This window comes from Pelophylax lessonae (genome assembly GCF_965119305.1).
Source record: "Pelophylax lessonae genome assembly, chromosome: 2".
NCBI lineage: Eukaryota > Metazoa > Chordata > Amphibia > Anura > Ranidae > Pelophylax > Pelophylax lessonae.
Window position 1 is genome coordinate 6,346,749 of NC_138769.1, and position 26,746 is coordinate 6,373,494.

At 51.8% G+C, this 26,746-nt stretch overlaps 1 protein-coding gene across 1 annotated transcript in view; it reads right to left on the reverse strand.

The window, feature by feature from the left end:
* Nucleotides 1-23,499, reverse strand: part of LOC309546589 (SLAM family member 7-like) — a gene marked incomplete at its 3' end in the record, with an annotated part of 54,201 nt that extends 30,702 nt beyond the window's left edge. The window contains exon 1 of the mRNA XM_082246337.1: nt 23,312-23,499. Coding sequence (XP_082102463.1) covers nt 23,312-23,384 — 73 coding nt within the window. The 5' untranslated portion in view covers nt 23,385-23,499. The remainder of the gene's footprint in view (nt 1-23,311) is intronic.
* Nucleotides 23,500-26,746: the final 3,247 nt, after the last annotated feature.

A 26,746-nucleotide genomic window follows, 5' to 3' on the forward strand; every position in this document is an offset into this window, starting at 1 on the left:
GTATACTGCCCTGCATCCTACTGACATCTGTATACTGCCCTGCATCCTACTGACCTCTGTACACTGCCCTACATCCTACTGACCTCTGTACACTGCCCTACATCCTACTGGCATCTGTATACTGCCCTGCATCCTGCTGACCTCTGTACACTTCCCTTACATACTACTGACCTCTGTACACTGCCCTACATCCTACTGACCTCTGTACACTGCCCTACATACTACTGACCTCTGTACACTGCCCTACATACTACTGACCTCTGTACACTGCCCTACATCCTACTGACATCTGTATACTGCCCTGCATCCTACTGACCTCTGTACACTGCCCTACATACTACTGACCTCTGTACACTGCCCTACATCCTACTGACCTCTGTACACTGCCCTACATACTACTGACCTCTGTACACTGCCCTACATACTACTGACCTCTGTACACTGCTCTACATGCTACAGACCTCTGTACACTGCCCTACATCCTACTGACCTCTGTACACTGCCCTACATCCTACTGACCTCTGTACACTGCCCTACATACTACTGACCTCTGTACACTGCCCTACATCCTACTGACATCTGTACACTGCTCTACATGCTACAGACCTCTGTACACTGCCCTACATGCTACTGACCTCTGTACACTGCCCTACATCCTACTGACTCCTGTACACTGCCCTACATCCTACTGACCTCTGTACACTGCCCTACATGCTAATGACCTGACTGTGCCCTCCTTTCTGCCTTGTACTGTGTTCTTCTACCCGCCCTGTACTGTGCTCTACCTGTACTGTGCCATGTGCTGTGCCCTCCTGCCCACCTTGTTCTGTGTCCTCCTGTACCCTGTGTACTGTTCCCTCCAGCCCACCCTGTACTGTGCCATCCTGCCTGCCCTGTACTGTGCTCTTCTACCTGCCCTGTACTGTGCTCTTCTGTCCCCTGTGTGCTTTGCCCTCCAGCCCGCCCCGTACTGTGCCCTCCTGCTCGCCCTTTGCAGTGCCCTTCTGTCCTCCATGTACTGTGCCCTCCTGCTCACTCCTTACTATGCCCTCCTGCCCTTCCTGTACTGTCCCCTCTCCCCCCCCCGTTCTGTGCCATCCTACCCATCCTGTACTGTGTCCTCCTTACCCCCTGTGCTGTGCCCTCCTACCCTCCCTGTACTGTGCCCTCTTGCCCACTCTGTACTGTGTACAGACATACATATATACAAGCCGTTGATAGGCTAGGTGAAGCATTTATGGCAGGGGCAGTGTACAGGAAGGGGGGTAATGTAAAAAAGGAGTGGGAGCAGTGTGTACAGGGGAACAGAGGATCAGTGTATACAGGGGGGCAGTGTGTGGAAAGGGTGGGACAGTGTGTATAGGGGGCAGTGTGTAGAGAGGGTGGGACAGTGTGTACAGGGGGCAGTGTGTAGAGAGGGTGGGACAGTGTGTACAGGGGGGCAGTGTGTAGAGAGGGTGGGACATTGTGTACAGGGGAAAGTGTGTAGAGAGGGTGGGACAGTGTGTACAGGGGGACACTGTGTAGAGAGGGTGGGACAGTGTATACAGGGGGGCAGTGTGTGGAGAGGGTGGGACATTGTGAACAGGGAGGCAGTGTGTAGAGAGGGTGGGACAGTGTGTACAGGGGGGCAGTGTGTAGAGAGGGTGGGACAGTGTGTACAGGGGGGCAGTGTGTAGAGAGGGTGGGACAGTGTGCACAGGGGGCAGTGTGTAGAGAGGGTGGAACAGTGTGTACAGGGGGGCAGTGTGTAGAGAGGGTGGGACCGTGTGTACAGGGGGGCAGTGTGTAGAGATGGTGGGACAGTGTGTACAGGGGGTCAGTGTGTAGAGAGGGAGGGACAGTGTGCACAGGGGGTCAGTGTGTAGAGAGGGTGGGACCGTGTGTACAGGGGGTCAGTGTGTAGAGAGGGTGGGACCGTGTGTACAGGGGGGCAGTGTGTAGAGATGGTGGGACAGTGTGTACAGGGGGTCAGTGTGTAGAGAGGGTAGGACAGTGTGTACAGGGGGGCAGTGTGTGGAGAGGGTGGGACAGTGTGTACAGGGGGCAGTGTGTAGAGAGGGTGGGACAGTGTATACAGGGGAGCAGTGTGTAGAGAGGGTGGGACAGTGTGTACAGGGGGGCAGTGTGTAGAGAGGGTGGGACAGTGTGTACAGGGGGGCAGTGTGTAGAGAGGGTAGGACAGTGTGTACAGGGGGGCAGTGTGTAGAGAGGGTGGGACAGTGTGTATAGGGGGCAGTGTGTAGAGAGGGTGGGACAGTGTATACAGGGGAGCAGTGTGTAGAGAGGGTGGGACAGTGTGTACAGGGGGGCAGTGTGTAGAGAGGGTGGGACAGTGTGTACAGGGGGGCAGTGTGTAGAGAGGGTGGGACCGTGTGTACAGGGGGGCAGTGTGTAGAGAGGGTGGGACAGTGTGTACAGGGGGGCAGTGTGTAGAGAGGGTGGGACAGTGTGTACAGGGGGGCAGTGTGTAGAGAGGGTAGGACAGTGTGTACAGGGGGGCAGTGTGTAGAGAGGGTGGGACAGTGTGTATAGGGGGCAGTGTGTAGAGAGGGTGGGACAGTGTATACAGGGGAGCAGTGTGTAGAGAGGGTGGGACAGTGTGTACAGGGGAAAGTGTGTAGAGAGGGTGGGACAGTGTGTACAGGGGAGCAGTGTGTAGAGAGGGTGGGACTGTGTGTACAGGGGGGCAGTGTGTAGAGAGGGTGGGACAGTGTGTACAGGGAGGCAGTGTGTAGAGAGGGTGGGACAGTGTGTATAGGGGGCAGTGTGTAGAGAGGGTGGGACAGTGTGTACAGGGGGGCAGTGTGTAGAGAGGGTGGGACAGTGTGTATAGGGGGCAGTGTGTAGAGAGGGTGGGACAGTGTGTACAGGGGGGCAGTGTGTAGAGAGGGTGGGACCGTGTGTACAGGGGGGCAGTGTGTAGAGAGGGTGGGACCGTGTGTACAGGGGGGCAGTGTGTAGAGAGGGTGGGACAGTGTGTACAGGGAGGCAGTGTGTAGAGAGGGTGGGACAGTGTGTACAGGGGAAAGTGTGTAGAGAGGGTGGGACAGTGTGTACAGGGGGGCAGTGTGTAGAGAGGGTGGGACAGTGTGTACAGGGGGGCAGTGTGTAGAGAGGGTGGGACAGTGTGTACAGGGGGGCAGTGTGTAGAGAGGGTGGGACAGTGTGTACAGGGGGGCAGTGTGTAGAGAGGGTGAGACAGTGTGTACAGGGGGCAGTGTGTAGAGAGGGTGGGACAGTGTGTACAGGGGGCAATGTGTAGAGAGGGTGGGACAGTATACACAGTCACAGGGGGTAAATTTAATTTGGGATAATTCCCTAGTTGTGTTTATTTCTTGTTTTTAATCAGACTTATAAAGCCACGCCCGGCGGGGGGGGGGGGGCAGAGCTTGGCCATGGAATGATATGGCTTCTTAACCAGGGAGCTCCAGCTGGGATCGGCGACTAAACAGCAGCGCCTGTCAGCAGACACCCTCGGACTTGGACCGAATATTGTGCTGTTTGCAGCGAAATGTTTGGTAGCACTTCTACCCGGCGATCAGCAGGCTACACCCAGCCAAAACGGCTCACGGACTTCTTCCCCACCATCCAAAGGGCCGATGTTCTGCCGAAAACTCCAGCTTGCCGAGACCTCCAACCACTTCAGAGGACTCTACACTGGGAATAATTGGAGATTTCGACCACTTGTTTTTTTTTTTTTACAAATCACAGTTCTTATCAGGTTGAAGTTTTTGGCAGAACACCGGCGAGTAAAAAACTATTTTCTGAAAATGGGGACACACAGGTTTTCTTTTGGTGACACAACAACCATTGTCAGAATTCCCGGCCACAGACCAACCTGTTTTTGAATGCAATATTAAGGAGATGTTGCTCTCCCTAAAGTCTCTCCCAAGCTGAACTACACAAAAATCTAACTAACCTACAGTCCAATATTGAGCAAGTTGGACAATGGGGGATTTTGCACAAGCTCATATTAGCTTGGCAGATTGGTTCCAGGAGCACAGCACTGATATTCAGTGGGTAAAAAACAAAATCGCAGATCTTGAGAACAGAATAATGCGTAACAATCTGAAATTTGGGGGAATTCTAGAATCTGTTACCACTCCTGAGCTGATCCCATACTTGCAGCAATTAATAAAAGCTTTACTTCCCCTGGAAAAACCCAAGAATTTTATTCTCGACAAGCCCCATAGGCTGGCCAAACCCGCTTCACTACCAGATTCTGTGCCCAGGGATGTAATCGCAATCAATTTTTTTTTTCATATTAAAGAATGGGCATTCATAGCCACCAGAAAGATGAGGAAACTTCCAGACCCCCTTCTCCAAGTTTCAGAATTTTGCTGACCTCTCAGCTGCAAAAATACAGCAATGTAAGCAGTTTTCCTCCATCACTGCCCAGCTAGAAGAGGGTAACATTACATACCAATGGGGATTTCCTACCAAACTAACCATAATGCATCAAGATCACACGTATATATATATATATATATATATATATATATATATATATATATATATATTTTTTTTTTTTTTTTCACACGTATATTTTAAAATCTCCGGGGGAAGCATCAAAGCTCCCTGCCTAATGGGGTGTTGCGGCTGACCTTAATCGTGACTGCTTCCGCAATAAACCCCTCAAGTGGTTGGTCTACAGCTGGAACTACATGATAGAGTCCCAGCAATGTTCCTCCCATTCCTTCTACACCCCACATGTGCCTTTAGGAGCCTCCAATATGGGGCACTCAAAATCTACTTTTGATCCCAGAACGCTGTTCCCTTATGTCATTCCACACCCCCCGGTTGCATGGGTTACATGCTCTTTGTTTATTTGGTTATATGCAATCTGATGGATTGTTTATGGTCCTTGCTATTGGATGTTTTCTTCTTTTTAGTGCTTTTCTATTGTTTACCTTTATGTAGCACTACACCCATGGGAATATGACAATATAGTATATTCTAAGTGCTTGGCTCAGTCAGAAAACCGTCCAGGGGTTTTGGTTTTTGTTGTTTTATTTGAGAACTTTGATGGGAGAAGGGATGAGTGGGATACTCCAACTGAATAACTATGCACAATTGCTGGGACTTCTGGTTAACAATGGATGTGGCAAGGCCGCTGCTTCACCTTGCCACTAGTGAAGAGGAATTAAATGAACAGTAATGCACTGTGAATCACTCTTCAGGGTCCTACTTGGCACCCCCTTTGTCCCTACTCTTCAGGGTTCTATACGGCACCCCCTTTGTCCCTATTCTTCAGGGTTCTATACGGCACCCCCTTTACTCTGACACTCTGTGTGAACTGGCCCTTTATCCTCTGACTTCACTGGAGTGGTCCCCCTTCCTGGGCAGACCCTTTGGCAAGTCCCATGGTACTCACGGACACTGTTTTTTCCCGGAAGAATCTGCATGCAGCTCCACTGTCAGCTTTACTGGATCCTCTGCAGCTCAGCTTCACACCTGGTTCACTAGGCCGACTGCCTATGACCTCCTTCCTCATACAGCAGGAGGAGAGACAGCTGTCCACCTCCTCCTGGGACTCTGCTTCCTGCCAAAGACGCCCTGTCACATGTCCCCTTGGCTTTTATGAGCAATCCCAGGATGCATTGCAAGAGTGCCCTCCCACTGGGACTCCCACAAAAGCATGTGTCACTGGCTGGGTTTCCTCCACTGTCCAACATGCTTCTCTATTGGATACAGTGGGGACACTCCCTCAGACCCAGTGAATCACATCTGGAAACATGCAACAGGCAACCTAATAGATCAGGCTCCCCTGATAAGCAGAAGGAGCATAAGATGCTTTTATCTAGCACCTACCTAGGAGGGTGCTACAACTATATTGTACATTGTGTACCCAATACATAACATAATTTAGCCACACCTATTTTTTGCCATGGCACACGCATAGCGCCTTGCCAGAAACTATCTCCCTAGTAGGGCCCCCAGTGCTTTACTTTGCCCAGGGGTCCATGATATTATTAAGATGGCACTGTAAAGGGCCCCAGTAGAACCCCGGCTCAGTAGTACCCCAACTTATCCGATCCCAACACAGCTCATTTGTATTCTCGTTCAGCAGATCCCCTTCTCAGTAGTACCCCCAGCTCTGCTGATCCTCTTGTTTGCTGTTCCTTCTCTGGTCCCCACTCACCTCCCGCTATAATGTGACCACACTGCACACCACGTGTGATATCTGCTAGTTTCTCCTGCTCTGGTCCCCCAGCTCTGCTGATCCTCTGCCATTCAGTCCTCTCTCTCTCCAGTCCCTGCTTACCTTCTGCTATAGCGTTCCCATGTTGCACACCACTTGTTCTGCCTGCAAGTTGCTACGCTCCAGTCTGGACCCCGCCCGGTCACCTTGCTGTTGCTCCACCCTGCACATCAAATGTGACGTCTACACCAGAAACTTCCAGAATATATACACATGAACCGGAAGTGACTGCTGATGACTTCTTTCCTGTTTGCTTTTTCATTGCAGTGACACCACTGAGTCAAGGACATCTTTTTTCCTTTCAGTGGCACCTCTAGCCCAGGGACACCCTCCCCCCCATATTTGTGCACTGATTCTAAACTTTCAATTCACTATTTTATTGCAGGCCACAAACATTACATAATTTTTGGGGTAGTGGGGGGGGGGGGGGTAGTGGGCAGTTCCCTATCTTTGCCCTGGCATTGGGTGACCTTGTCCCAGCACTGCCTGTTGCGGGCCATTTCTGCAGCGGAGGACACGGCATCTCCAGGTCCTATCACTGATGGGGAAGTGGCTGGTATAGGAATGACAATCCGTACACAAATTCTAACCTCCAGGCTGCGGTCTGATCCAGGACAGAGATTTCATCTATCACTGAGATTTCCACTGATTTTTATTTTTTTTATTTCATCATTTATTTATCTGAAAGGATTTCATAAAAAAAAACACAGTTAGCGTTAGAAGATACAAAAAGCGATGAACACCAAGAGATCGGGCAGAAACGAAAGACATTCTGAGTGAGGTACAAGGAGCGATTCTACAGGCAGAGCATAACGGCGGTGCAAAACCACATCAATAGAATCTCAAAGCCCACAAGTAAGGGAGGGGGGCGGGGGAGACTCGATGAGTAACACCATTCCGTGAGTTATGTCTAACATCAACATATTGAACAGCAAGAAAAATGTGTCTTAGCTAATAGAAACCAAATCAAGAGCCTGGTTTCTACTGTCTAGGGCAAGGGTCTCCACACTTTCTAAACAAAGGGCCCGTTTACTGGACTGTGGCCAGTGGGAATTGAAATTGCCCTGGTGTCAGTGGACAGTAAAGAGTGTATCTTTGGCATTAGGGTGAGGAATAATGCCTCATCACTGGTGTCAGTGGGAGGAATAGTGTCCCATCATTGGTGTCAGTGGGAGGAATAGTGCCCCATCATTGGTGTCAGTGGGAGGAATAGTGCCCCATCATTGGTGTCAGTTGGAGGAATAGTGTCCCATCATTGGTGTCAGTGGGAGGAATAGTGTCCCATCATTGGTGTCAGTGGAAGGAATAGTGCCTCATCACAGGTATCAGTGGAAGGAATAGTGTCCCATCATTGGTGTCAGTGGGAGGAATAGTGCCCCATCACAGGTATCAGTGTGAGGAATAGTGCCCCATCATTGGTGTCAGTGGGAGGAATAGTGCCCCATCATTGGTGTCAGTGGGAGGAATAGTGCCCCATCATTGGTGTCAGTGGGAGGAATAGTGCCCCATCATTGGTATCAGTGGGAGGAATAGTGTCCCATCATTGGTATCAGTGGGAGGAATAGTGCTCCATCATTTGTGTCAGTGGGAGGAATAGCACCCCATTGTTGGTGTCAGTGGGGGGAATAGTGACTCATCATTGGTGTCAGTGGACGGAATAGTGCCCCATGATTGGTACCAGTGGAAGGAATAGTGCTCCATCATTCAGTTTCGGGTGTGACAGGAATGTCTGAAGCTGCTCCAGGTGATCTGTGTGAAAGGGGGGTATGGTGAAATCTCTCCCAGCCTTCCTGGCTCCTTCCTGGGAAAGCCATGGAGGCCAGCGAGGCCTCTCCTGCCCATCCCCTGGGCTGATGGGTGACATACCTGCCCCTGTACAAGCCATGGCTGGTGATCTCTCTACCCCTGGTGAGGATGAAGGTGCTCGGTCCATTCTGGAGCGAGTGGTGGCCGGGATCAAGGTCCTCTATAAGGAAAGAGACAAGCTCTACAAGCTTAGAGCAGATTTGAAGCGTCTGCGGAAGCAGAGTGAAGGCTTGTTCAGCCGAAACCCTGGATCCATGGATTCAGAAGTCCAATTGGCTAAGGTCCGTGTGGAACACCAGGAAACCATTGTGGCCATGATGGAAGGCAGGGATGGTCCTTTCAAAGAGAAATTTTGCAAAGACAGGAGGTTTGCAAAGATGGAGGTTGAGGAGGAGACCCCCAGTTCTGACCCCCTGTCCCCTCAAGGTCAGGTAAGCAGCCCATTGCCATCTCAGGGCTCAGGAGGCATGCTGAGAGTGATCCAGGTAATGGAGTCTCCAATGCGGGGGGGTCAGCTGGTGTTTGGTGGTGAGGAGGACTTACCTGACAATGTATCTGATAAGGAAAAGCCTATCAAGCCCCAAGTAATAGATAAAACTGTTTTTGTGCCTTTTAGCACCTTGACTAATTATGGTTTTCCCAGTGACACTCAGGGTGATACCCCCATACTAAGCAATGTTTTGCCTACTGATGTCTCCCATCAGGAAAAGTTACGTTTAAAAAAATTACATTTCCGCTGAGGAACTACAAGTTACAGCAGAGCCAATCAACCCTCCTTCTGCTGAGCCCAAAACTGTTTGTTCAGCCACAGCTGAGCAGGACTCTACAGCGCAGCATCAGGAGACACTTGGTACTACATCAGAAACAGTGACTATACCTGATAACATTTATTCCAGTACAGGTGTGGTGGACCATCCCACCATTGTGTGTGTAACAGACAATACTACTGGCTCAGTCCAAGCTGTTAATAATAATATTAATAGTAAAATACTGGCTAATGTGACATCAGTGTGGGCCCTTGGCCCTAATAGGCCTACATTTGGTCAGGTGGTAAGCTGTGCTCCTGGCAATATCATCAAGCGAGGGCTACAATCAAAGAGGAACTCCGCTTCCAATAAGGGTTTTCCCCCACAAACTGCCACTTTGAGCACCATTGGATCTGGTCTTGGGTCTCTGACTTCTCCTGGGGGTCCAAGGCGGAACATAGTCATCCTTAAATGGGAAGGTGGTGCAGTCCCTCCAGCACAGCGTGTAATGGTAGACCTAAATTTGGATATGGGTTTTGGGGCTAAAGACCTCTATGCCTTAATACATGTGGCTGGAAGCTGGGAGTATACAATTAGTTTCACCAGGCCAGAGGGTCTTGACTTGTTGGGGGAACGATATGTGGCTCTGTGCAGGTCAAGACCCGAATGCGAAAGTCTGGTACCAGTTGCGGTTTCTCAAAGGTCAACGGTAAAAAATATTACTATCATCCTCACTAATGAGAGTGTTCCTGCTCGGGACTTAGAGGTCTGGTTGAAAAATTATGGTGAGGTTTTGACCAGGCCAGATAAAATCCATGATAAACGTGGCATCTGGACTGGGGGTTGGTCGGTAACGGTCAAGTTGGCCAGGGATGGGAATGTTGTCCGTCACCTGCCCTCCTCGGCCTTTAGGGAGGGATAGGATGATTATTTTCTATACTGGTCAGCCAAAGCTGTGTCACCGCTGTGGAGAAAAGGGGCATTTTAGCTCCTCCTGATCAGCATTGATATGTTCAGTGTGTTGGGGACAGGGTAATGTGGCCAGGGACTGCACCCAGGCGATAAGGTGCAACCTGTGCCTGCGCCTTGGCCACCCCTACAGCTGATGTCCTGAAGCCTGGCATAATATGGATAAAGAAGTATTAGATGATCTGTGAAGGCTGGACAGGTTTGGGGATGAGGCCCCTGGTGTACCATCCTCCTCTCGGTGACTGACTCCACTAGTCCTGTTCAGGATCCCTCCCCAGTTCCTGTGCCCACCCCTCCTGTATCTGTAAGTATTCCTTCTGTGTCTGTCCCTGTGTCCCCCCAGCCTACTGTATCGGCTCCTCTTGTGTCAGAATCTTCAAAGTCTTTGCCCCCCAAGTCAGTTATTCCCGATCAGTCCTCCCTTCCTAAGTCTGACCTAAAGGAAGCCCCCCCCCCCTCACCAGGAGTGGTAGAGGGTACCAAAAAGGGTGCTGCTACTGTTTTCTCTGTAAAGAAGTCTTCGGTGAAGACTTCAAAGAAGAAAACAAGAGATGAAAGCATCTCTGAGTCTGACCTGCAGTACCTGGAGGAGAGAAGGAGGGTTGTGAGGTGGAAGAGACAGACGGTGAGTATGGAACAGGATGCCTCAGTGCCTGTCTCCAACCATTATAGGGCTTCTGCTTGGGATATCTCCTCATCTGGGGATTCTTCTGAGCAGAATTCAGAAATTGAAATGGAGTTGGAGGAGGCTTCAAGAAAGAGAGAGGCTTCTGGTGATGAGCAGCAGAAGGGAGCTAAGAAGCAATCCACCCAATAACCCAAATGGCGGATCCCCCTCCGTTACAAGTGGTGACAATAAATGTCGCCAGCATTAAGTCAGTAAGAGCTCATTCTATGGCCTTCTTTTTGTTCAGCCAATTAGATGCTGAAATTTTATTTTTGCAGGAGACTAGGCTCACCTCCTTGGCAGATATTCATATGGCCAAGAGAGAGTGGAGGTATGGTCCATCTTACTGGTCTCTTGCGGCCGAGCCTTACGGCGGTGTGGCGGTGTTGTTTAAAACCAGAATGTTAACTGTGGTGGAGATTGGGAGATGTATGGTCTTAGACGTCCTTGTGGGAGGGCAGGCCCTTCGCCTAATTAATGTTTATGGGCCATACACAAAGTGGAACAGGAAATACCTTTTTACAAGGATCAAGCATTTCTTTTTACCTCCCAGCAAGTGGTTTTTGGAGGTGACTTTAATACTGTGACTAGGCCCAAGGACAGGAAGGACTTCAATGACAGGCTGGGATATGATAGCGTTTTTTAAAATAATTCGGTTAGGGATGCTGGTCTTGTGGATGTGCCCATTAAGCACCTTCCAGATAACACAAGGTTCACCTTTCATCGAGGTAGTAATCAGAGTAGGATAGATAGGTGTAACGGATCTTAGTACCCCAGGTGGGCACATCCGCCGGACCTGTGTCTCCTGTCCTCCAAACGCACCCACAGCCTGCGGAGAAGCCATACCCAGCCCTTAACCCCTCAATCACGAGACAATCCACACATGTGTTGAGGGTTAACCATGCAGAGCTTAAACTGTTTATTAAATTCCAAGACATACAGTTTTACACCCAGTTATGGGACACTCCCCTTAGCCTTGCCAAAGGGGGAAGGGGACAAGGAACAACCAATGGGAACTGAACATTTGTACATTGAAACAGGCTACAGATAACCTAATGAGCTTATGGTAAACAGGCAGTCTCTCAATACACACCCCCTGCGGAGAGAGTGGGGTGTGGCCTTTACAGAAAGGGGTGGGTCATATTTTAATTAGGGGGTGCACAAATGTAGTCAGGCCTAGGGCAACACAAAACCTAAATACACCACTGCCCATACCATAACCCCACCGCCATCATGGGCCACTTATTACACAACGTACGCCTGCCCATATCATAACCCCACCGCCACCATGGGCCACTCCATCCACAACGTACGCCTGCCCATACCATAACCCCACCGCCACCATGGGCCTCTCATTACACAATGTACGCCTGCCCATACCATTAACCCACAGCCACCATGGGCCACTCCATCCACAATGTACGCCTGCCCATACCATAACCCCACCGCCACCATGGGCCACTCCATCCACAACATACGCCTGCCCGCAGAGGAGTACCTAGGGTATCCAGCGCCCTTGGCAAGAAGCTGTATCGGCGCCCCCCCCCCCCCAATTCTTTCAAGAATTGTCGCTCTTTTTTGGTTTTTAGCGCAAAAAATAAAATAAATGATCAAATACTACCAGCGTGCCCCCATCAATGCAGTGACCAGCGTGCCCCCTTTCAATGCAGTGACCAGCGTGCCCCCATCAATGCAGTGACCAGCATGCCCCCTTTCAATGCAGAGGCCAGCGTGCCCCCATCAATGAAGTGACCAGTGTGCCCCTTTTCAATGCAGTGACCAGTGTGCCCCCAACAATGCAGTTACCAGCGTGCCCCCATCAATGAAGTGACCAGGGTGTCCCTTTTCAATGTAGTGACCAGCGTGCCCCCTTTCAATGCAGTGACCAACGTGCCCCCTTTTAATGCAGTGACTAGCGTGCCCCCATCAATCCAGAGACCAGCGTGCCCCCTTTCAATGCAGTGACGAGCGTGCCCCGTTTCAATGCAGTGACCAGCATGCCCCCATCAATGCAGAGACCAGCGTGCCCCCATCAATGCAGTGACCAGCATGCCCCCTTTCAATGTTGTGACCAGCGTGCCCCCATCAATGCAGTGACCAGCGTGCCCCCATCAATGCAGAGACCAGCGTGCCCCCATCAATGCAGAGACCAGCGTGCCCCCATCAATACGGTGACCAGCGTGCCCCCCGTCAATGCAGAGACCAGCGTGCACCCATCAATGCAGAGACCAGCGTGCCCCCTTTCAATGCAGTAACCAGCATGCCCCCATCAATGCAGAGACCAGCGTGCCCCCTTTCAATGCAGTGACCAGCGTGCCCCCATCAATGCAGTAACCAGCGTGCCCCCATCACTGAAGTGACCAGGGTGTCCCTTTTCAATGTAGTGACCAGTGTGCCCCCTTTCAATGCAGTGACCAACGTGCCCCCTTTCAATGCAGTGACTAGCGTGCCCCCATCAATGCAGAGACCAGCGTGCCCCCTTTCAATGCAGTGACCAGCGTGCCCCCTTTTAATGCAGTGACCAGCATGCCCCCATCAATGCACAGACCCGCGTGCCCCCATCAATGCAGTTACCAGCGTGCCCCCATCAATGAAGTGACCAGGGTGTCCCTTTTCAATGTAGTGACCAGCGTGCTCCCTTTCAATGCAGTGACCAACGTGCCCCCTTTTAATGCAGTGACTAGCGTGCCCCCATCAATCCAGAGACCAGCATGCCCCCTTTCAATGCAGTGACCAGCGTGCCCCCTTTCAATGCAGTGACCAGCGTTCCCCCATCAATGCAGAGACCAGCGTGCCCCCATCAATGCAGTGACCAGTGTGCCCCCTTTCAATGTGGTGACCAGCGTCCCCCCATCAATGCAGTGACCAGCATGCCCCCATCAATGCAGAGACCAGCGTGCCCCCATCAATGCAGAGACCAGCGTGCCCCCATCAATACGGTGACCAGCGTGCCCCCCGTCAATGCAGAGACCAGCGTGCCCCCATCAATGCAGAGACCAGCGTGCCCCCATCAATGCAGAGACCAGCGTGCCCCCAACAATGCAGAGACCAGCGTGCCCCCTTTCAATGCAGTAACCAGCGTGCCCCCATCAATGCAGAGACCAGCGTGCCCCCATCAATGCAGTAACCAGCGTGCCCCCATCACTGAAGTGACCAGGGTGTCCCTTTTCAATGTAGTGACCAGCGTGCCCCCTTTCAATGCAGTGACCAGCGTGCCCCCATCAATGCAGTAACCAGCGTGCCCCCATCACTGAAGTGACCAGGGTGTCCCTTTTCAATGTAGTGACCAGCGTGCCCCCTTTCAATGCAGTGACCAGCGTGCCCCCATCAATGCAGTAACCAGCGTGCCCCCATCACTGAAGTGACCAGGGTGTCCCTTTTCAATGTAGTGACCAGCGTGCCCCCTTTCAATGCAGTGACCAGCGTGCCCCCATCAATGCAGTAACCAGCGTGCCCCCATCACTGAAGTGACCAGGGTGTCCCTTTTCAATGTAGTGACCAGAGTGCCCCCTTTCAATGCAGTGACTAGCGTGCCCCCATCAATGCAGAGACCAGCGTGCCCCCTTTCAATGCAGTGACCAGCATGCCCCCTTTCAATGCAGTGACCAGCGTGCCCCCATCAATGCACAGACCAGCGTGCCCCCATCAATGCAGTTACCAGCGTGCCCCCATCAATGAAGTGACCAGGGTGTCCCTTTTCAATGTAGTGACCAGCGTGCTCCCTTTCAATGCAGTGACCAACGTGCCCCCTTTTAATGCAGTGACTAGCGTGCCCCCATCAATCCAGAGACAAGCATGCCCCCTTTCAATGCAGTGACCAGCGTGCCCCCTTTCAATGCAGTGACCAGCGTGCCCCCATCAATGCAGAGACCAGCGTGCCCCCATCAATGCAGTGACCAGTGTGCCCCCTTTCAATGTAGTGACCAGCGTCCCCCCATCAATGCAGTGACCAGCATGCCCCCATCAATGCAGAAACCAGCGTGCCCCCATCAATGCAGAGACCAGCGTGCCCCCATCAATACGGTGACCAGCGTGCCCCCCGTTAATGCAGAGACCAGCGTGCCCCCATCAATGCAGTGACCAGCGTGCCCCCTTTCAATGCAGTAACCAGCGTGCCCCCATCAATGCAGTGACCAGCGTGCCCCCATCAATGCAGTAACCAGCGTGCCCCCATCACTGAAGTGACCAGGGTGTCCCTTTTCAATGTAGTGACCAGCGTGCCCCCTTTCAATGCAGTGACCAGCGTGCCCCCATTCAATGCAGTGACCAGCATGCCCCCATCAATGCAGCGACCAGCGTGCCCCCTTTCAATGCAGTGACCAGCGTGCCCCCATTCAATGCAGTGACCAGCATGCCCCCATCAATGCACAGACCAGTGTGCCCCCATCAATGCAGTGACCAGCGTGCCCCCTTTCAATGTAGTGACCAGCATGCCCCCATCAATGCAGTGACCAGCATGCCCCCACCAATGCAGAGACCAGCGTGCCCCATCAATGCAGGGACCAGCGTGCCCCCATCAATACGGTGACCAGCGCGCCCCCCGTCAATGCAGAGACCAGCGTGCCCCCATCAATGCAGAGACCAGCGTGCCCCCTTTCAATGCAGTAACCAGCATGCCCCCATCAATGCAGAGACCAGCGTGCCCCCTTTCAATGCAGTGACCAGCGTGCCCCCATCAATGCAGTAACCAGTGTGCCCCCATCAATGCAGAGACCAGCGTGCCCCCATCAATGCAGAGACCAGCGTGCCCCCATCAATGCAGAGACCACCGTGCCCCCTTTCAATGCAGAGACCAGCATGTCCCCATCAATGCAGAGACCAGCATGCCCCCTTTCAATACAGTGACCAGCGTGCCCCCATCAATGCAGAGACCAGCATGCCCCCTTTCAATTCAGTAACCAGCGTGCCCCCATTAATTCAGTGACCAGAGTGCTCCCATCAATGCAGAGACCAGCGTGCCCCCATCAATACAGAGACCAGCGTGCCCCCATCAATACAGAGATCAGCGCGCCTCCTTTCAATGCAGTGACCAGCGTGCCTCCATCAATGCAGTGACCAGTGTGCCCCCTTCAATGCAGAGACTAGCATGCCCCCTTTCAATGCAGTGACCAGCATGCCCCCATCAATGCAGTGACCAGTGTGCCCCCTTCAATGCAGAGACCAGCATGCCCCCATCAATGCAGTGACCAGTGTGCCCCCTTCAATGCAGAGACCAGCATGCCCCCATCAATGCAGAAACCAGCGTGCCCCCATCAATGCAGTGATCAGCGTTCCCCCCTTCAATGCAGAGACCAGCGTGCCCCCTTTCAATGCAGAGACCAGCGCGCCCTCTTTCAATGAAATGACCAGCATGCCCCCTTTCAATGCAATGACCAGCATGCCCCCCTCAATGCAGAGACCAGCGTGCCCCCATCAATGCAGAGACCAGCGTGCCCCCTTCAATGCAGAGACCAGAGTGCCCCCTTTCAATGCAGTGACCAGCATGCCCCCATCAATGCAGAGACCAGCGTGCCCCCTTTCAATGCAGTAACCAGCGTGCCCCCATTAACTCAGTGACTAGCGTGCTCCCATCAATGCAGAGACCAGCATGCCCCCATCAATACAGAGACCAGCGTGCCCCCATCAATACAGAGATCAGCGTGCCTCCTTTCAATGCAGTGACCAGCGTGCCCCCAACAATGCAAAGACCAGCGTGCCCTCATCAATGCAGAGACCAGCGTGCCCCCATCAATGCAAAGATCAGTGTGCCCCCATCAATGCAGAGACCAGCGTGCCCCCATCAATACAGAGACCAGCATGCCCCCTTTCAATACAGTGACCAGCGTGCCCCCATCAATGCAGAGACCAGCATGCCCTCATCAATACAGAGACCAGCGTGCCCCCATCAATACAGAGATCAGCGCGCCTCCATCAATGCAGTGACCAGTGTGCCCCCTTCAATGCAGAGACCAGCATGCCCCCTTTCAATGCAGTGACCAGCATGCCCCCATCAATGCAGTGACCAGTGTGCCCCCCTCAATGCAGAGACCAGCGTGCCCCCATCAATGCAGAGACCAGCGTGCCCCCTTCAATGCAGAGACCAGAGTGCCCCCTTTCAATGCAGTGACCAGCATGCCCCCATCAATGCAGAGACCAGCGTGCCCCCTTTCAATGCAGTAACCAGCGTGCCCCCATTAACTCAGTGACCAGCGTGCTCCCATCAATGCAGAGACCAGCATGCCCCCATCAATACAGAGACCAGCGTGCCCCCATCAATACAGAGATCAGCGTGCCTCCTTTCAATGCAGTGACCAGCGTGCCCCCAACAATGCAAAGACCAGCGTGCCCTCATCAATGCAGAGACCAGCGTGCCCCCATCAATGCAAAGACCAGTGTGCCCCCATCAATGCAGAGACCAGCGTGCCCCCATCAATGCAGAGACCAGCATGCCCCCATCAATACAGAGACCAGCATGCCCCCTTTCAATACAGTGACCAGCGTGCCCCCATCAATGCAGAGACCAGCATGCCCTCATCAATACAGAGACCAGCGTGCCCCCATCAATACAGAGATCAGCGCGCCTCCATCAATGCAGTGACCAGTGTGCCCCCTTCAATGCAGAGACCAGCATGCCCCCTTTCAATGCAGTGACCAGCATGCCCCCATCAATGCAGTGACCAGTGTGCCCCCTTCAATGCAGAGACCAGCATGCCCCCATCAATGCAGAAACCAGCGTGCCCCCATCAATGCAGTGATCAGCGTGCCCCCCTTCAATGCAGAGACCAGCGTGCCCCCTTTCAATGCAGAGACCAGCGCGCCCCCTTTCAATGCAATGACCAGCATGCCCCCTTTAAATGCAATGACCAGCGTGCCCCCCTCAATGCAGAGACCAGCGTGCCCCATCAATGCAGAGACCAGCGTGCCCCCTTCAATGCAGAGACCAGAGTGCCCCCTTTCAATGCAGTGACCAGCATGCCTCCATCAATGCAGAGACCAGCGTGCCCCCTTTCAATGCAGTAACCAGCGTGCCCCCATTAATTCAGTGACCAGCGTGCTCCCATCAATGCAGAGACCAGCATGCCCCCATCAATACAGAGACCAGCGTGCCCCCATCAATACAGAGATCAGCGTGCCTCCTTTCAATGCAGTGACCAGCGTGCCTCCATCAATGCAGTGACCAGTGTGCCCCCTTCAATGCAGAGACCAGCATGCCCACTTTCAATGCAGTGACCAGCGTGCCCCCAACAATGCAAAGACCAGCGTGCCCTCATCAATGCAGAGACCAGCGTGCCCCCATCAATGCAGAGACCAGCATGCTCCCATCAATGCAGAAACCAGCGTGCCCCCATCAATGCAGTGATCAGCGTGCCCCCCTTCAATGCAGAGACCAGCATGCCCCCATCAATGCAGTGACCAGTGTGTCCCCTTCAATGCAGAGACCAGCATGCCCCCTTTCAATGCAGTGACCAGCGTGCCCCCATCAATGCAGTGACCAGTGTGTCCCCTTCAATGCAGAGACCAGCATGCCCCATCAATGCAGAGACCAGCATGCCCCCATCAATGCAGAGACCAGTGTGCCCCCATCAATGCAGAGAACAGCTTGCTCCATCAATGCAGAGACCAGCATGCCCGCATCAATGCAGCGACCAGCATGCCCCCATCAATGCAGTGACCAGCGTGCCTCCATCAATGCAGAGACCAGTGTGCCCCCTTTCAATGCAATGACCAGCGTGCCCCCATCAATGCAGTGACCAGCATGCCCCCATCAATGCAGAGATCAGCATGCCTACTTTCAATGCAATGACCAGCGTGCCCCCATCAATGAAGAGACCAGCATGCCCCCATCAATGCAGAGACCAGCGTGCCCCCATCAATTCAGTGACCAGCGTGCCCCCTTCAATGCAGAGACCAGCATGCCCCTATCAATGCAGAGACCAGTGTGCCCCTTTTTAATGCAATGACCAGCATGCCCCCATCAATGCAGTGACGAGCATGCCCCCATAAATGCAGAGACCAGCATGCCCACTTTCAATGCAATGACCAGCGTGCCCCCATCAATGCAGTGACCAGTGAGCCCCCTTCAATGCAGAGAACAGCATGCCCCCATCAATGCAGAGACCAGCATGCCCCCATCAATGCAGGGACCAGCATGCCCCCATCAATGCAGAGACCAGCGTGCCCCCATCAATGCAATGACCAGCGTTCCCCTATCAATGCAGTGACCAGCGTGCCCCCATCAATGCAGTGACCAGCATGCCCCCATCAATACAGAGACCAGCATGCCCCCTTTCAATACAGTGACCAGCGTGCCCCCATCAATGCAGAGACCAGCATGCCCTCATCAATGCAGAGACCAGCGTGCCCCCATCAATACAGAGATCAGCGCGCCTCCATCAATGCAGTGACCAGTGTGCCCCCTTCAATGCAGAGACCAGCATGCCCCCTTTCAATGCAGTGACCAGCATGCCCCCATCAATGCAGTGACCAGTGTGCCCCCTTCAATGCAGAGACCAGCATGCCCCCATCAATGCAGAAACCAGCGTGCCCCCATCAATGCAGTGATCAGCGTGCCCCCCTTCAATGCAGAGACCAGCGTGCCCCCTTTCAATGCAGAGACCAGCGCGCCCCCTTTCAATGCAATGACCAGCATGCCCCCTTTAAATGCAATGACCAGCGTGCCCCCCTCAATGCAGAGACCAGCGTGCCCCATCAATGCAGAGACCAGCGTGCCCCCTTCAATGCAGAGACCAGAGTGCCCCCTTTCAATGCAGTGACCAGCATGCCTCCATCAATGCAGAGACCAGCGTGCCCCCATTAATTCAGTGACCAGCGTGCTCCCATCAATGCAGAGACCAGCATGCCCCCATCAATACAGAGACCAGCGTGCCCCCATCAATACAGAGATCAGCATGCCTCCTTTCAATGCAGTGACCAGCGTGCCTCCATCAATGCAGTGACCAGTGTGCCCCCTTCAATGCAGAGACCAGCATGCCCACTTTCAATGCAGTGACCAGCGTGCCCCCAACAATGCAAAGACCAGCGTGCCCTCATCAATGCAGAGACCAGCGTGCCCCCATCAATGCAGAGACCAGCATGCTCCCATCAATGCAGAAACCAGCGTGCCCCCATCAATGCAGTGATCAGCGTGCCCCCTTCAATGCAGAGACCAGCATGCCCCCATCAATGCAGTGACCAGTGTGTCCCCTTCAATGCAGAGACCAGCATGCCCCCTTTCAATGCAGTGACCAGCGTGCCCCCATCAATGCAGTGACCAGTGTGTCCCCTTCAATGCAGAGACCAGCATGCCCCATCAATGCAGAGACCAGCATGCCCCCATCAATGCAGAGACCAGTGTGCCCCCATCAATGCAGAGAACAGCTTGCTCCATCAATGCAGAGACCAGCATGCCCGCATCAATGCAGCGACCAGCATGCCCCCATCAATGCAGTGACCAGCGTGCCTCCATCAATGCAGAGACCAGTGTGCCCCCTTTCAATGCAATGACCAGCGTGCCCCCATCAATGCAGTGACCAGCATGCCCCCATCAATGCAGAGATCAGCATGCCTACTTTCAATGCAATGACCAGCGTGCCCCCATCAATGAAGAGACCAGCATGCCCCCATCAATGCAGAGACCAGCGTGCCCCCATCAATTCAGTGACCAGCGTGCCCCCTTCAATGCAGAGACCAGCATGCCCCTATCAATGCAGAGACCAGTGTGCCCCTTTTTAATGCAATGACCAGCATGCCCCCATCAATGCAGTGACGAGCATGCCCCCATAAATGCAGAGACCAGCATGCCCACTTTCAATGCAATGACCAGCGTGCCCCCATCAATGCAGTGACCAGTGAGCCCCCTTCAATGCAGAGAACAGCATGCCCCCATCAATGCAGAGACCAGCATGCCCCCATCAATGCAGGGACCAGCATGCCCCCATCAATGCAGAGACCAGCGTGCCCCCATCAATGCAATGACCAGCGTTCCCCTATCAATGCAGTGACCAGCGTGCCCCCATCAATGCAGTGACCAGCATGCCCCCATCAATGCAGTAACCAGCGTGCCTCCATCAATGCAGAGAGATCATCGTGCCCTCATCAATGCAGAGACTTACCTGCAGCGGCGGCTTCTCCTCAGTCCCCCGGTGTCTCTTCGAGTCCTCCCGCCTCCTCCTTGGCCAATGGCATGCGTTCGCCTTTCAGCCAATCAGGAAGCGGGTCTCGGAGCCGCTGTCTGATTGGCCAGGAGGAGGATCCGTGTGACAATAGCAAATGTTTATCCGCTATTGTCACACAATGGGTGGGCTCGGGGCGCACTGCTCTGCGCCCCGGGTCCACCCTTTTCCGAAGTCGAAGGCGAGGTAAAGAAAAGGAGGGGGCGCCAGCCATCGGGGGGCGCAGGCTGCACAGAGGAGCGGTGATTTACTGCTACACTGCCAATGTTTTTGCGCCCCCCCCTCAGCCTGTGCCCCTGGCGGGTGCCTTTCTTGCCAACCCCACGGTACGCCCCTGCCTGCCCATACCATAACCCCACCACCACCATGGGCCACTCCATCCACCACATACGCCTGCCCATACCATAACCCCACCGCCACCATGGGCCACTCCATCAACAACGTACTCCTGCCCATACCATAACCCCACCGCCACCATGGGCCACTCCATCCACAACATACGCCTGTCCATACCATAACCCTCGCCACCATGGGCCACTCCATACACAACGCTGACATCAGCAAACCGCTCACCCACATGACGTCAGACACGCTGTCTGCCATCTGCCCTGTACAGTGAAAACCGGGATTCATCCGTGAAGAGAACATCTCTCCAAAGTGCCAGACGCCATCCAATGTGAGAATTTGCCCACTCAAGTCGGTTATGACGAGGAACTGCAGTCAGGTGGAGACCCTAATGAGGATGGCGAGCATGCAGATGAACTTCCCTGAGATGGTCTCTGACAGTTTGTGCAGAATTTCTTTGGTTATACAAAGCGATTGTTGCAGCAGCTGTCCGGAAGACTGGTCTCAGACCATCTTGGAGGTGAAGATGCTGGATGTGGAGATCCTGGGAGGTGTGGTTACACGTGGTCTGCGGTTGTGAGGCCGGTTGGATGTACTGGCTAATTCTCTGAAACGCCTTTGGAGAAAGCTTATGGTAGAGAAATGAACATTCAATTCACGGGGAACAGCTCTGGTGGACATTCCTGCAGTCAGCATGCCAATTGCACGCTCCCTCAAAATTTGCCACATCTGTGGCATTGTGCTGTGTGATAAAACTGCACATTTTAGGTCTCATGCATCACCTCTGCTATTTTAGTAACTCTGACTTTCACACAATGCAATGCTTGCCAGAATTGCGTCGCATGGCTGTTCACAGACATAGGAGAGCATGCTGGGGAGACATAGGAGAACATGCTGGGGAGACATAGGAGAACATGCTGGGGAGACATTGGGGAGACATAGGAGAACATGCTGGGGAGACATAGGAGAACATGCTGGGGAGACATAGGAGAACATGCTGGGGAGACATAGGAGAACATGCTGGGGAAACATAGAACATGCTGGGGAGACATAGGAGAACATGCTGGGGGAGACATAGGGGAAAATGCCGGAGAGACATAGGAGAACATGCCGGGGAGACATAGGAGAACATGCCAGGGAGACATAGGGGAACATGCCGGGGACACATAGGAGAACATGCCGGGGAGACATAGGAGAACATGCCGGGCAGACATAGGAGAACATGCTGGGGAGACATAGGAGAACATGCCGGGGAGACATAGGAGAACATGCTGGGGAGACATAGGAGAACATGCCGGGGAGACATAGGAGAACATGCTGGGGAGACATAGGAGAACATGCTGGGGAGACATAGGAGAACATGCTGGGGAGACATAGGAGAACATGCTGGGGAGACATAGGAGAACATGCCGGGGAGACATAGGAGAACATGCTGTGGAGACATAGGAAAACATGGAGGGGAGACATAGGAGAACATGCCGTAGAGACATAGGAGAACATGCTGGGGAGACATAGGAGAACATGCCGGGGAGACATAGGAGAACATGCTGGGGAGACATAAGAGAACATGCCGGGGAGACATAGGAGAACATGCTGGGGAGACATAGGAGAACATGCTGTGGAGACATAGGAGAACATGCTGGGGAGACATAGGAGAACATGCTGGGGGAGACATAGGAGAATATGCCATGGAGACATAGGAGAACATGCTGGGGAGACATAGAAGAACATGCTGGGGAGACATAGAAGAACATGCTGGGGAGACATAGAAGAACATGCTGGGGAGACATAGAAGAACATGCTGGGGAGACATAGGAGAACATTCTGGGGAGACATAGGAGAACATGCTGGGGAGTTTATTGGTTGCAGAAAAAAACGTCTGACACCAAAAACAGCCACTGTAAAAATGCCCCGTGTGCATGAGGGCTTAGAGTGGCCTTTTATTGTGGCCAGCCTTAGGCACACCTGGGCAATAATCATGCTGTCCAATCAGCATCTTGATATGCCGCACCTGTGAGGTGAATGGATTATCTCAGCATAGGAGAAGTGATCACTAACACAGATTTACACAGATTTGTGAAGAATATTGGAGAGAAATCGGCCTTTTGTGTACATAGCAAAAGTCTGAGATCTTTGAGTTCAGCTCATAAAAAATGGGGACAAAAACAAAAGTGTTGTGTTTATAATTTTGTTCAGTGTAAGTTAACTAATAAAATGTTTCATTTAAACTCCAAACTTTCTTTTTGTCATAAAATACTTCCCCAGGCTGGTTCAGTTATATAGAATATTCTCCATTGTTACAGCAGTGATATAAAAGTATCCATCATGTATAACCCCAGAACAATAACAGTATACAATGTATATAAGACTGGATTGGACAACCAATCAGAATCCTAGAAAAGGCTGGAATGTCTATACTCACAAGACGAGGCTTGGAGGAGGACACAGAGCAGGAGGAGAGCGGGCCGGGATCTCATGGTGTTTGGGGCTCTCATGCAGCAAATGACACAAATAGAGGATGTATAGAGAGGAAATGATCATGTGGTCAGGCCATTTCTGGGGGACGAGTCTACAGGACAACCACACGTCACACCCAGAGGTGGCAGAACATCGGCCCCTTCTATACACATTATAGAGAGAAGAGACTTTACACCATCACACGTCATACCCAGAGGTGGCAGAACATCGGCCCCTTCTATACACATTATAGAGAAAAGAGACATCTCCACCATCACACGTTACACCCAGAGGTGGCAGAACATCGGCCCCTTCTATACACATTATAGAGAGAAGAGACTTTACACCATCACACGTCACACCCATAGGTGACAGAACATCGGCCCCTTCTATACACATTATAGAGAGGAGAGACTTTACACCATCACACGTCACACCCAGAGGTGGCAGAACATCGGCCCCTTCTATACACATTATAGAGAAAAGAGACATCTCCACCATCACACGTTACACCCAGAGGTGGCAGAACATCGGCCCCTTCTATACACATTATAGAGAGAAGAGACTTTACACCATCACACGTCACACCCATAGGTGGCAGAACATCGGCCCCTTCTATACACATTATAGAGAAAAGAGACATCTCCACCATCACACGTCACACCCAGAGGTGGCAGACCATCGGCCCCTTCTATACACATTATAGAGAGGAGAGACGTTACACCATCACACATCAAAAAGTTTTCACTTCCCTCTCCGAGATGAATTCTAAAAACACTTATTTTAACCACTTCTGGACCAGGCCATTTTTTGTGATTCGGCACTGCATTATTTTAACTGACAATTGCGCGGTTGTGCGACGCTGTACCAAAATACAATCGATGCCCCTATTTTAAAACAAATAGAGCTTTCTGTTGGTGGTATTTGATCACCTGTGCAATCTTTATTTTTTGCGCTATAAACAAAAAAAGAGCGACCATTCAGAAGAAAAAAAAGCAATATTTTTTACTTTCTGCAATAAAACACATCAAATAAAAACGTTTAAAAATCTAATTTTTTTCATATTTTTTTTTTTTTTTTTGGTCAAAAATTTTATTCAAGAATATGAGTAAATACAACGTACAAAGTACAACTCACAGAGGAGAAATTACAGTCATAATACTAATAACAGAGTTGAACTGGTTACTATAACTGTGACAAACCATTTCAATGAACAAGTATAAGGGATAGCGAAAATTGGTGACCTAGAAGGGAGACTCATCGGGTGCAGCTAACACCCAGCACCCCTAAAAGGGAGCTCGCTGTGCCTGTGCGAGGAGAGCCTGCATCTCTTGGAGAATAATGTCACCAAAGGTAATAAAACACAACCAGGATTACTGGTGTAATAACGATAAGGTCAATGACCTAGGCAGTGGGGTCAAAGAGATATGAGCAGTAATCGTGAGGAGGTAGTTAACTCAGTAAATGTGGAGAGGTGTAACCAAGGCATTAAGAAATTGTGAGATCCGGGACATTGTATATAGTACAGTGTAGATATATAGGAAAGGAAGGTAAGAAGAGGGAGGGAAGGAATAGAAAAGAGGAGGGAAGAACAAAGCGGGGGAGGGAGGAAAGGGAGGGGTACAGAGGAGAAAGGAGGAAGGGGGAGGGAGAAGGTAGGTCGCCGGGGGGGGGGGGGGAAGGATTTCAATGACAGATGCAGATGGTGCAAGGATGAGATTCAGGGCAACAGAAGGGAGCTGTCAAAGTTTGGTGGTAGAAAATGGTCTACCCAAGGTTGCCAAAGCATATCAAATTTCTCGACTTTATCCAGCAGGACAGCTTCAATCTTCGTGTGAATCATAGCGTTAGTGACTCTATGTTTCACCTCGGGGTCCCCAAGTCCAGTTCTCATTTTGTAGCATAAGCCGGGGGGAGCTCGGGGCCACGGGTGTGAGGATCATGGAGACAAACATCCTCAAATGAGGTCAAGGTGGGCAGGGTTGAGTCAGTACAGATGTATTGGGTCAGGAAGTGTTTGATCTGCATATAGTGGAAGATTTCAGAACTTGGAAAGTCGTGTGAGTCTCGAAGTGCAAGAAAGGATTTAAATGAATTGAAGGTGAGCAGGGAATGAGCTCTGGTAAGGCCGGCTGCCGACCATCGGTAAAATGAGGATGGGGATTCCCAAGCTGGGGGGAAGGATGGGTTATGGAGATACGCGAGTACTGGGATATGGGGCGATTGGAGCTTGTATTTAAATTTGAGAGTGTCCCAAAGGTGTAGTGAGTGACGCAGAATAGGATTGGTAATCAATCGGCGGTTGGGGGTTTTTAGCCATAAAAGGTAGGCAACAGATAGATGGTCACACTCAACTGCTTCCAAGGCCACCCATAGGGGGATTTCCTGTGTAGCATGCCATTTCGTTAGTTGGGCCAATTGTGCTGCCCGATAGTACTTGGCGTATTGAGGGAGACCCAACCCACCTAGGAGTTTGTGGAGGTGAAGAATCTTGCGTGGCACCCTGGGCCTAGTTTTACCCCAAACATAGGAGAAGGTTCGACGTTGAAGTTGACGTAGATAATAAGAGGGGACATGTAAGTGTAGGACCCTAAATAGATATAATATTTTTGGCAACAAAGCCATTTTGGTAACTGTGATGCGACCTAGCCAGGCAAGGGGTAGGGAGGCCCAAGTATCCATACGTTTAGTAAGGTGTTGTAGTATAGGAGGGTAATTAGCTGTAAAGAGATCATGTGGGTCTGCCGTAAGTTTAATCCCTAAATAGGGAATGTGGTGGGTGGCCCAAGAAAAGGGAAGTACCGATTGTAGTTGTGTGAGGAGAGGTGCAGGTAAGGAGACATTCAACGCTTTGGATTTATGTGGGTTAAAATCTTGGCAAATTGATTTAGGATAGTCAGGAGATTGGGGGTAGAGGTGAGCGGGAGGTGAGGAATATGAGAATGTCGCCTGCAAATAAACATCATTTGTGATGGTGACCTCCGATTTCAAGACCATTTACATTTTGGGTGGAACAGATTTTGTGGGCCAGCGGTTCAAGTGCGAGTGCAAAAAGGAGGGTGGATAAGGGGCAGCCCTGTCTAGTACCACAGCCCACTGAGAAAGTGGAAGATTGGAAGCCAGCATTGCGGATATAGGCTGATGGGGTAGAATACATAGATGAAATCCAGGCCAGGAAGTGTGGGCCGAATACGTAGAACTGATTGTAGGTATGACCAAGATAGGGTATCGAAAGCTTTCCTGATGTCAAGGGAGACAAAGCAAGCAGGGATGTGGCAACGGCGGGCATGGTGTGCAAGATGAATTGCCCTATGTACGTTGTCTCCAGCTTGCCAGCATGGAATAAAACCAGTTTGGTCTCTATGTATTAGGGAGCCTATGACTAGGTTAAGACGGGTGG